This window comes from Erinaceus europaeus, chromosome 2 (assembly GCF_950295315.1).
Source record: "Erinaceus europaeus chromosome 2, mEriEur2.1, whole genome shotgun sequence".
In the NCBI taxonomy this organism is placed as follows: domain Eukaryota; kingdom Metazoa; phylum Chordata; class Mammalia; order Eulipotyphla; family Erinaceidae; genus Erinaceus; species Erinaceus europaeus.
The window spans coordinates 133,790,475-133,802,881 of record NC_080163.1 but is presented as its reverse complement, the minus strand read 5'-3'; the positions used below and the strand labels follow the sequence as shown (position 1 = coordinate 133,802,881).

The window sequence follows — 12,407 nt, the reverse complement described above, 5'->3', positions numbered from 1 at the left end:
TAATGAGAAACATAGGAGGAGAGAAAAAGAACCAGGCATTACCCTGTTACATGTACTGCCAGGAATTGAACTCAGGACCTCATGCTTGAGAGTCCAATGCTTTATCCACTGCACCACCTCCTGGACCACTGCACCAAAGCTTTGTATTTTCCCTTTAGAGATCTTGTTATCTGCTTTTTCTTTTCATACTTCATCACAATATTCAAGAGTGCCTGGATGAGAACTTGCTATCCTGTTTGTCAGTGATCTTGCAGTCTCCCCAGGGACCCCTGGCAACCCAGAGTGATTTAATAAGAGCTCCAAAACAGCCTCTGCTGATTTCCACTGCACGTAGATTGTAAGGCTGAGTGAAAGCCCCATATTAATTATCAGCTCCAGCCTTAGCTGTCCTATCCTCATTCCTACCCAGGATCTGTCCTAAATCTGGATATACCTTACAATCACCTGGGAAGACTGTTAAAATTCTACTGCTTATGTCCTACTTAAGACCTGCCAAATCAAAATTTACCAAAGGATGAGGTTCAAGAATTTATTTTTTTGTAATTGCCTCCAGTGGCTCACTGGGGCTCATTGCTAGCACTATGAATCCACTGCACCTAACAAGCTATTTTTCCCTTTTTATTTATTTTTTCTTCCTTCTATTTTATTTGACAGGACAGAGAGAAGTTGAGAGTGGAGGGAAGAGAAAAGGGGAGAGGGAAAGATAGACAACTGCAGACCTGCTTCACTGCTTCTGAAGTGTCCTCCCTGCAGACGGGGATGAGGGACTCAAGCCCGGGTCCTTACACATAATGATATGTGCGCTTAACTGGGTGCACCACCACCCAGCCCCCCAGTAATGTTTATTTTAATGATCTTCCCCAAACTTGCATAAGCTGGGTCTTCTACCTAGAATGGCATGGTTTCAGACTAAGATAATGTCAACTTGAGATATTCCACTCTTCTCATTCCACCTGGGAAAGGTTTGGAAGTAGAGGAACAGAGTAGCCTGACTGCCTCTAAGTGGTTCACCTGTTCTCATGCATCCATCCATCCATTTAATAAAATGCATATTGAACTGATGCTCTGTAGAAGACTCTGGACTATAGAAGTTGTAAAGATGAAATAACTTCAACTCTGCCCTTCTGCAGGGTAATAAGCCCAACCACAGATGATACTAGTTCAGTGTCTTAGCAAAGGGAACATGAGCTGATCTGTCTGCTTCTAAAGAGCAAACAGGGATCAACTCAGAGCCTTCACCAGACAAGAAAATAATAACATTGTTTTCATTGATCTTTCTAAATATGGTAGATAAAACTAGTCTTTCATTTATACAAATGAAATAAATTATTCTTTTAAACAAAGTCTATTGATGATCATCACACTGTACTATTACTACATGCTCATTTGATAAAGATTAATAGACTAGGGCCAACAGGGAGGGAAGAGAGGTCACAAAACTTTGATGGCGGCTGTGGTGTGGAGCTATAGCCATGTAATATTAGAATTTTGTAAACAAACCATTATTTACTAATAAAAATAAAATATAAAAATTAATATACTTAAAATTTTTATTATCTTTATTTATTTATTGGATAGATACAGTTAGATATTGAGAGGAAGAGGTATGTAGAGGGAGAGAGACACCTGCAGCCCTGCTTCACCACTCATGAAGCTTTCCCCCTGCAGGTGGGGACAGGGGGATTGAACATCAGTCCTTATGCACTGTAACGTGCGCTCAACCAGGTACACCACCACCCGGCCCCATAAAAATAAATATTAAAGACTATAGCCAGAGGATTATGTCACTATATAGGGCACCTGATTTGCCATATGCATGACCCTGGTTCAAGTCCAAGAATGAGCAAAGGTCTGGAGCCCCTCACACACCATGGGTGACAGTGTAAAACCACTTATGGAATCTGGAAGTTTCCTGTAATGTTGAGCATCCATACATCATAAAACCCAGCAATTTTCCTCTAGGAATTAACCCCAGAGGAATGAGAGCATATATTCACACAAAGACTTGTACACAAGTGCTCACAGAAAAGTTATACTCATAGCATCTGAAAGCTGAAAATTACCTCACTGTCCATCTGTGAAAAGCTGGGAAAAGATAGGAGGCATCAAGCCGTGGACTGATACTCAGTGATAAAGAGAAGATTTGGGTCTGTGTAGTAGTGTACGTGGTTTAGGATTTATATTGCCATTTGCAAGGACCTGGGTTCAAGCCCCAGGTCTCCACCTGCAGGGGAAACTTCACAAGCAATAAAGCAGTAGTGCAGGTGTCTCTCTTTCTCTCTATCTCCCTTTCCCTTCTCAAGTACTCTCTGTCTTGTCAGTTGGAAAGGAAAGGGAAAAATAAATAAAAGAAGGAAAGAAGGGAGTCAGGCAGTAGTGCAGTGGGTTAAGCGCAGGTGGCACAAAGCACAAGGACTGCCATAAGGATCCCAGTTCGAGCTCCTGGCTCCTCACCTGCTTCACAAGCAGTGAGGCAGGTCTGCAAATGTCTATCTTTCTCTCTCCCTCTCTGTCTTCCCCTCCTCTCTCCATTTCTCTCTGTCCTGTCCAACAACAACAACATCAATAATAACTACAACAATAAGACAACAAGGGCAACAAAAAGGGAATAAATAAATATGAATCAAAAAAAGAAGAAGAAGGAAAGAAAGAGGAAGTGACTACCAGGAGCAGTGGATTTCTCATGCAGGTACCAAGCCCCTAGTAATAACCCTGATGGCAATAAAAATAAATAAAAAATAAACTTACAAAAGATACAGAGAAAATTCCTGCCTGTGATTGCATAGATAAATTCAAAAGTATTCCACTGAAGGAAAGAATTCAGACATTGGGGCTGGGTGGTGGCACAACTGGTTAAGTGCCTACATTACAGTGCACAAAGACTCAGCTTCAAGCCCCCCCGTCCCCAACTTTAGGGAGAAAGCTTCATGAGTGGTGAAGCAGGGCTGCAGGTCTCTTTCTCTCACTCTCTTTATCTCTATCTCCCTCTTTCCTCTCCCTCCCTCTTTCCTCTCCATTTCTGCCTGTCTATCCAATAAATAAATAAAAATATAATAAAATATATATATAAAGAATTCAGACATCAAGGAGTCCATATTTATGATTCCATTTGTGTGAAATGATAGGTTAATCTATACTAATGTAACACTAATGAATGTTTGTGTGGAACTGTGTGGGGAACTGGCCTACTAAAGCAGCAAGACAACTTTGGGGTTGGTGGAAATGTTCTGCATACTAATACAATGGTTACATGAGTATGTGGATTTGTAAAGACACATCAAACTGTATAATTAAGATGAGTACTTTGTATATCTAATGTATCCCTCAACAAACCTGATTTAGTAGATTTTGAGTAGTACTCAAAATGGTAGATATGATACAGTTTCTGCCAGAAGTTTAGGAAATGGTATTCAGGTACATGATAGAGCTAGTGAACAATATTCTAAATTCTGTGAAACTTCAAAGGCAGGGAAAAAATGCTCCAACTGGAAGATGGGATTGTGTTGGGAATTTCATATAGTAGATGACATTTCTGCTAAGCCTTAGAGCTAAAGTAGCATGAAGATGGGGCCAGAATGAATAAATAAAAAAGCCTAAGATGGGGCAAGGGTGGGGGTACTTGGAGATAGTCACCTGATAGAGCACACACATCTCTGTGTATAAGAATCTAGGTTTGAGTACTGGAACTATGGACAGCACTAGGAGTATCTGAATGAAGTAATGCTTTGGTGTCTATTTGTTGTTTCTCCCACCCTTTCTCCCCTTTTGTTATGTAGCACCAAGGAATAAATCCAGGGCTTTGTGCATGCACAGTACCAATAGGTGGCCTCCCCAGCATAATTTTTCATTCATTTCTTTTTGAGAGAAAGAAAGAGATAGATGAAGACAGAGAAAGAAGGCACCACACTGCAGCAGTAATATCCATAGAGTCCCCCCTGTGCTTCTCTGTGATGATGAGGTTCAAACCCAGGGCTTCATCCACAGCAAGCCATGAGCTCTACCAAGTGAACTATCTCTCTGAACCCCCGCCTTGCTTTCAAAGAAATAAAGAATAGAATTTAGGCCACGTGTTATCCTGGGCAAGACAGAGCTGCATTTAAAAATAAATAAATAGGGAGTTGGGCAGTAGTGAAGCAGGTTAAGCACATGTGGCACAAAGCACAAGGACTGGCATAAGGATCCTGGTTCAAGCCCCTGGCTCCCCACCTGCTGGGGAGTCACTTCACAGGCGGTGAAGCAGGTCTGCAGGTGTCTTTTTCTCCCCCTCTCTGTCTTCCCCTCCTCTCTCCATTTATCTCTGTCCTATCCAACAACAACAACAACAATAATAACTACAACAATAAAAAACAACAAGAACAACAAAAGGGAATAAGTAAATTAATTTAATTAAAAATAAATAAATAAAATAAACAAGAGGTAAGAGAACTAAAAAAATGGAATGATTAAGAGACACTGAAAACAACAACAGTGGCAGATGAGATGACCTCAAGAGAAATAATATATGCATTATTGTATTGCCAAAGAAGAAAGGAAGAGTTTGAAGAAAGTATACTAGAGGGGAAAATAGAAGAAAACATACAAAAACAGAACAGACATAAAGATTCAAGAATCCCAGAGAGTCCCAGATGGAATTGGTCCAGACCTATATACACCACGACATATCATAGTTAAAATGGAAAGGAATAAAAATAAGTAAAATATTCTGAAGGCTACAAGAAAAACAAAGAGTCACATACAGAGGGAAACTATAAGATTATTAGCAGTTTTCTCCATGAAAACTCTAAAAACCAGAAGAGAATGGCAAGATACATATAAAGCATTCAACGAGAAAGGTTTTCAGCCAAGATTATTGTATTGTGCTAGACTATCATTCAGACTAGATGCAGGGATAAAAACCTTCTCAGACAATCAACAGTTGAAGGAATCAATGATCATCAAACCTGCCCTGCAAGAAGTTCTAAAAGGTCTATAAACAATAATAATATCAACAAAAAAATATGCCACATATCAGAACAATCAGAAAAGTTTGGAATAATGATATTGAAATATCTTAAATCCATAATATCAATAAATGTCAATGGCATGAATTCTCCCATTAAAAGGCACAGAGTAGGAAGAAGGCTCAGAAAACACAACACAACCATATGTTATCTGCAGGAATCCCACCTAACTCAACAGGACAAAAACAGACTCAAAGTAAAAGATTGGAAAGCTAACATACAACAACAACAACAAAAGGGCAGGAACCTTTATTCTCATGTCTGACAGGATAGACTTTAAGTAAACTAATAAAACATGGGGGTGGCCATCAGCTGGGGCCCTATTCAGGGTGTCTTGACATTCCCAAACAGACATGGTGGGCCTTGACTTCGAATAAATCCCTCTCTCCATTGTTACCAGTCATCTATATGTGGAACAATAAAACAGACCCCTTTGTGGGCCCCCATAGGACCTTGCCTTCAACTTGGATCAACAACAGTAGAGAATGTTCCATCCTCTGAAGTGAGGCTGGATACTATACTTTATGCTACACCTGAGGAAGATGGGTCCTGATATTAGGGCAGCTTGGAATGTTCCTACTGATGACCACAGAATGTGAGCTCGGATCTACAGGGATGCAGAGGTCACATAGGCTCCTAAGCTGAATATGGGCCCCAGATCACATCAGATCAGTGGGGTTTACAGTCAACAATACTTATACACCTTTCTCCTATTAGGGAGATACTCTGTTCCCTGATCCAGCTTTCTGGTCCTTTTCCCCAGCCATGACATCATCTCCCCCAGATGACTAGGATCCACCTGCATCAAATTTCAGGCTCAGGGGAAAAAAGTAAAAGAAAACAAACAAACAAACAAAAACTAGTATAGCCACAGGCCCTTTGGAATATAACTAAAATATGCCTACTAGCTATCTACAAAATGGAGGATCCCCCCCCAACTCTTCATCTGCAGTACTGTAGCCTTTAGGTACATGATTAGTCAACAACTTGTTTGGCTTTATATGTTAACTCTCTTTTCAGCCACCAGGTTACAGATGCTAGCATGATGCCAACCAGACTTCCCTTGACAGACAACCCCACCCGTGTGTCCTGGAGCTCTGATTCCCCAGAACCCTGCCCCACTATGGAAAGAGAGAGGCAGGCTGAGAGTATGGATCGACCTGTCAATGCCCATGTTCAGCGGGGAAGCAACTACAGAAGCCAGACCTTCCACCTTCTGCATCCCACAATGACCTTGGGTCCATACTCCCAGAGGCTTAAAGAATAGGAAAGCTATCAAGGGAGGGTATGAGATATGGAGTTCTGGTGGTGGGAATTGTGTGGAGTTGTACCCCTCTTATCCTATGGTTTTGTCAGTGTGGTAGCACACCTGGTTAAGCCACGTGGCGCAAACCACGGTGGCTGGCATCAGCCTCTCGGTCTGCACGTGCGCTCCTCCAGGTTGGAACATGGAAGAGACAAGACGGAAACAGAAGTGGATTGACAATACCATACATGGTTAGGAAAGGGGTGGAGAAAGGTAAAAGGGGCTGGGAATGGTATGAACCTCTCCAGCAACTGTTGCTAGGGGTTCTTCTGGTAGGATTAGCAATACCCTGTGGGGAATTAGGAAGGAGACCTTTAGTCATTTGTAAGACAAAGCAGAAGATTGATATGTAGATAATAAAAGGAATGCAGAGTGTAGTAGGCTTAATGTTTTAAGGGGTGCCAGCTCCTGGAGGTGGGAAAATGCAGAGTGTTTTGTGAGGCAGGGAAGTCTGATATGATGGGCAACCCTTTGAGGTTCCTGTGTCCCCCACTTTTGCCCAACCCCTCCATAGAGAGAGAGAGACTAACAGGACAGACTCACATCTCAGGTCAAGCCCTGCCAGGCTCCACCACATCCCCACTATATCCTTACAAGACTAGACATAGTGGACATTTTCAGAAAATGTCCACCCAAGAAACTGGAATACAAATTATTTTCTAGTCCAAATGGGACATTCTTAAGGACAGACCTTATGTGAAGCCACAAGGACAGTGTCAACAAATTCAAGAGCATTGAAATCATCCCAATCATCTACTCAGACCACAGTGGAATTAACAATTAACAACAGACAGAAAATTAGTAAAAATGGAGCATACAAAAACATCAAGGAAGAGCTGATACCTATACTTTTTAAGCTCTTCCAAAATATTGAAAATATTGGAATACTCTCTTCCATCTTATATGAGGCCAGCATCACCCCAATACCAACAGCAAACAAGGACACAACAAAAGAAGAAAACTACAGATAAATATCTATGATGAGCATAGATGTTAAAATATTGAACAAAAGTCTATTCAAGTGGATACAGCAGTATATTAAAAAGGAAAAAAAATGTACATCACAACCAAGTGAGATTTATCCCAAGGATGCAATGCTGGTTCAATATATGTAAATCAGTTCATGTGATCCACCATATCAATAAGAGGAAAACCAAAAACCGCAGTATTCTCTCAATAGATACAAAGAAAGTATTTGACAAAATCCAACATTTTTCATGGTTAAAACCCTACAAAAATGGGAATAGATAGAGATTTGTATCATTAAAGATGTTTATAAAATTTAGATGGAAAAGACTTCTGCCAATATATTCTTCTAAGCATTTGATAGTTTTTGGTCTAATGATAAAAATGCATGGTATTACATCAAATTGAAAATCTTCTGCACAGCAAAAGAAACCACCACCCAAACAAAAAAACTCCTTACAGAATGGGAGATCTTTACATGCCATACATTAGACAAAAGGATAACAACCAAAATATATAAAGAGCTTACCAAACTCAGAAACAAAAAAACCAAAGGACCCATTCAGAAGTAGGCAGAGGATATGAACAGAATATTCACCAAAGAAGAGGTCTGAAAGGCCAACTGACATGAAAAAATGCTACACATCATTGATTGTCAGAGAAATGCAAATAAAGACAACAATGATATACCACTTCACCACCGTGAGAATGTCATATATCAGAAACAATAGTAGCAACAAATGCTAAAAAGTTGTACACTGCTACACTGCTGGTAGGAATGTAATTTGGTCCAACACCAGTGGAGAGCTGTCTGGAAAATTCTCAGAAAGCTAGAGTAGAGAAAGGGGCTAGATAGTTGGATTAGGGCAGTGAGTAGCTCCCATTCTTGAAAAAAAAAATTCTGTGGCTAAAATTAACTATTACTTCCACCTACCGGCTCCAGTGCCCTTATTTATTTATTTATTTATTTATTTATTTATGTATTTATACTCAGCACCAGCGCCTGTGTAACTTCAGAGTCCCTATTAGTCTGAGCTCACAGTTCTTGGTCACAGCCGGGAACATTGCAGGCTGCACTCATTTCAGGACAAGTCTTCCTGAAGTGGCAGGGCAGAATACTTCAGCCCCCCTTCAGAGACTCGGGCTGTCCCTAGTGTCACTACTTTATGGTCAGGGCAAGGTCCTGATAAGGCCCACAAGATGGCTTGTGATTCTGTTGCTGATGGAAATGACCAGTGGTGGTGGAAAGAGCGATTCATTAGAGGTCTAGGCCTGTCGTATTTGTGTGGGAATCCAAGGATTCCCTAACTAGGGCCCCAGATGATAAGATGGTGTGATAGTAACCAAAAGGGCCATTATTAAGTGGGTCATTCTCTTGCCCTTATCCAAATTTTGTAGTCCTGTCTTTACCTCATGACCTTAGATGTTTTCCCAGTTGTTTAGGCATTCAGTATCATTTTTTAAACCCAACCAGAATTAGTTTTTTGGGATCTGTCTTCTTTGGGCCTTTCTAGCAGCACAACTTGTAATAGCCAAAACCTGGAAGCATCCTTGGTGTCCATCAACAGATGAGTGGCTGAGAAATTTGTGGTATATATATACAATTGACTACTGCTCAGCTATTAAAAATGGGAAATTTGGCAGGGGTAGATAGCATAATAGCTATGCAAAGAGACTCCCATGACTGAGGCTCCAAAGTCCCAGGTTCCCTGCACTACCATAAACTAGAGCTGACCAGTGCTCTGGTAAAATAATAATAATACGCACACACACACACACACACATACATATATTGAATTCACCTTCACCTCTTGGATAGAGCTTGAAAGAATCATGTTGTGTGAAATAAACCAGAAAGAGAAGAATTAACATGGAATGATCTCAGTCATACTGAGATGTTGAAAATTACAAACAGAAGGGAAAACACAAAGCAGAAGTTGGACTGGGTTTGGTATATGATGCCAAAGTAAAGAACTCTGAGGGCATTAGGGTTGGGGTTTCAGGTCCTGGTACACAATGGTAGAGGAGGATCTAGGTGGGGGTTAGCTGTTTTGCAGACAACTGAGAAATTTTACACATGTACCAACAGCTGTACTTATTGTTAACTGTAAATCATTAATTCCCCCAATAGAAAAAAACAAACAAATTAAAAACTGAGAGCCTCTCTAGGCACTAACTTACAACAGTAGACATATGACAAAGCTCCCCCTCCTTCCTGCTCTGTAGGTTTGTGCCATGGCGGGGAAGGCCCTACAATGCTGCCTTGACCCAGATGGAGTCCAACCTGGTAGCCACAAAAGTCAGCGTACCAACCATCATAGGAATTGAGTCCCCTGATACTGATATAATCAGTTATGTCAAGTAAGTACCAACCCACAGCCACAATAGACCTGTTTTAATAGCACCTTTTTCTCTGCATTGACTTACATCTGAAATCCATGCCTCATTTATTTATTCATTCAACTACTCACCATTAAAGTGTAATGAATGTCTTCTGTGCTTGAGGCCCTGGATTCAGTATCTGTGATGTGAAATCAGAAGTTGTCTCTGCTCCTGGGGTGATAAAACTTCCTCAGTCCTACGGGACTGAGCCCTTTTTGCATTCTTCTCTCCATCTGCCTAAAGTGCACAGCCAAAGTCAGGTCCGGGATTAAAATCATAAAAGAATAGGACAACTGGGCAACTAGTATATCCTTGTGAGAAATGCTCCAGTGAATGATAACACTTAAACACTAAACACTAGGGATACATCTAATTGCTCAAGCTTTATAGAGCTTTTTGTAAGTCAGGTTTGGGCTTAATAGACCAGGAAAGAAGAGTTGGAAGGTTGCAGAAAATTGACTGATTTGATGCCTGAGACTGCAAGTTTAGGGAACAGAGTAATAGCACTGACCAGATGACTTGTTGAGAAAGGCATCTCTAGAAAGAGCACCCACTTACTCTTTGGAGGCACAGCTGAGGGAAAGTGGAGGGCAGGACAATTAGGCAGTTGAAAGTGTTGATGAGTGGTTCTCCACTTTTCATTAATTCTCCAGGATTATCCATTTGGATGAAGAAATTATGTCTGAAGACAAAGAATTCAAGAAAGGACAAGCATCCATGGTGAACATACTCAACTTATGTTTTTATTTCTGTGAGGCAGTTTGGCAAGTTTAAGATTCTTCTCACAAAAAGTGGGTAGATCCAGAAGCAATGTGACACAGGATTTTGGCCAGCATGAGGCTGCAAAGTTTATCTAGGCCACCTCCAAACTAAATGCCCTCAGAGCCAATGCTAAGTATCTGATAGTTTCTGGTCAGACATTCAAGTCCTTGATCCACTTGGAATTTACTTTTGTATTTGGTGAAATATAGTGGTTCAGTTTCATTCTTCTGCATGTTTCAACCCATTTTTTACAACACCATTTGTTGAAGAGATTTCGCTTTCCCCATTTAACAGTCTGGGAACCTTTGTCAAAGATCAGATGTCCATAGGTGTGGGGGCTTACTTCTGGCTCTCAATTCTATTCCACTGGTCAATGTGTCTATTCATGTTCCAGTCCCAAGCAGTTTTGATGAGAATGGCCCTGTAATACAATTTTAGATCTGGGAGTGTGATGCTTCCAATTCTGTTCTTTCTTCTCAAGATTGTTTTGGCAATTCTAGGTCTTTTCTGGTCCCAGATAAACATTGAAATGTTTGTTCTATTCTCCTAAAAAAATGTGCTTGGGGTCTTGATGGGGATAGCATTAAATTTGTAGATGGCTCTGGGTAGTATATTCATTTTGATGATGTTAACTCTTCCAAACCCATGAACACGGAATATCTTTCCACTTCTTTGTGTCTTTTTCAATTTCCTTGAGTACTGACTCATAATTTTCAGTATACAAGTCTTTCACTTCTTTGGTTAGGTTTATTCCTAGATATTTTATTGTTTCTGTTGCTATAGTAAAAGGAACTGATTTCTGGATTTCACCTTCTCCTAACTTAGTGTTTGCATAGAGGAATGCCACTGACTTTTGAATGTTAATTTTGTAGCCTGACATCTTACTGATGATTTCCAAAAGTTTCTTGCTGGATTCCTTAGGTTTTTTTTTATGTATACTATCATGTCATCTTCAAATAGGGAGAGTTTGACTTCTGCTCTTCCAATCTGTATCCCTTAAATTCGTTGCTCCTGCCTGATTGCTATGGCAAGAACTTCCAACACTATGTTAAATAATAATGGTGATAGTGGGCAGCGCTGTCTAGTACCTGATCTGAGGGGAAATACTTCCAGTTTTTCATCATTGAGTATGATGTTGGCTGTAGGTTTGCTATACATAGACTCCACTATCTTGAGGGATTTTCCATCTATTCCCATTTTTGTAGTGTTTTGATCATAAAGGGATGTTGTATTTTGTCAAAGGCCTTCTCTGCATCTATGGATATGACCAGGTGGTTTTTGGTCTTGCTTTTGTTGATGTGGTGGATCACATAGATCGATTTATGTATATTAAAATAACATTGTATCCCTGGAAAAAACCCCACTTGGTCATGATGAACAATCTTTTGAATATACTGCTATATCTGGTTGGCTAGAATTTTGTTCAATATTTTATCATCTATGTTCATCAGAGATATTGGTCTGTAGTTTTCTTTTTTGGTTGTGTCCCTGTCTGCTTTTGGTATCAAAGTGATGTTGGCTTCATAGAAGCTACAAGGGAGTATTCCAGTGTCTTCAATCTTCTGGAAGACTTTTAAAAGTAGAGGTATTAGTTCTTTTTTGAAGGCTTTATACAGTTCATTTCTAAAACCATTTAGTCCAGGAATTTTATTCTTGGGAAGGTTTTTTAACTGTTTCAATTTCATTAGCTGTACTGGGCCTGTTCATATTATCTAGTTCCTCTTTATTTAACTTTGGAAGTTCAAAGGTATCGAGGAAATTCTCCATTTCTTCCAGGTTCTCTAGCTTGGTGGCATAAAGTTGTTCAGAGAAGTCTCAGATGATATGCTGAATTTCTGTGGTGTCTGTTGTGATATCTCCTCTTTCTTTATGATTGGATTTATCTGGGTCTTCCTTTTCTGTTTTGTGAGTCTGGCTAAAGGTTTGTCGATTTTGCTCACTTTTTCGAAGAACCAACATTTACTTTCGTTGATCTTTTGTATGGTTTTCTT

General features: G+C 40.2%; 1 protein-coding gene across 1 annotated transcript in view; it reads left to right on the top strand.

Moving 5' to 3' along the window:
- Window positions 1-12,407, top strand: part of HYDIN (HYDIN axonemal central pair apparatus protein) — a 477,232-nt gene that overhangs the window by 313,754 nt on the left and 151,071 nt on the right. Inside the window, exons 24-25 of the mRNA XM_060172033.1 lie at window positions 9,499-9,633; window positions 10,308-10,374. Coding sequence (XP_060028016.1) covers window positions 9,499-9,633; window positions 10,308-10,374 — 202 coding nt within the window. The remainder of the gene's footprint in view (window positions 1-9,498; window positions 9,634-10,307; window positions 10,375-12,407) is intronic.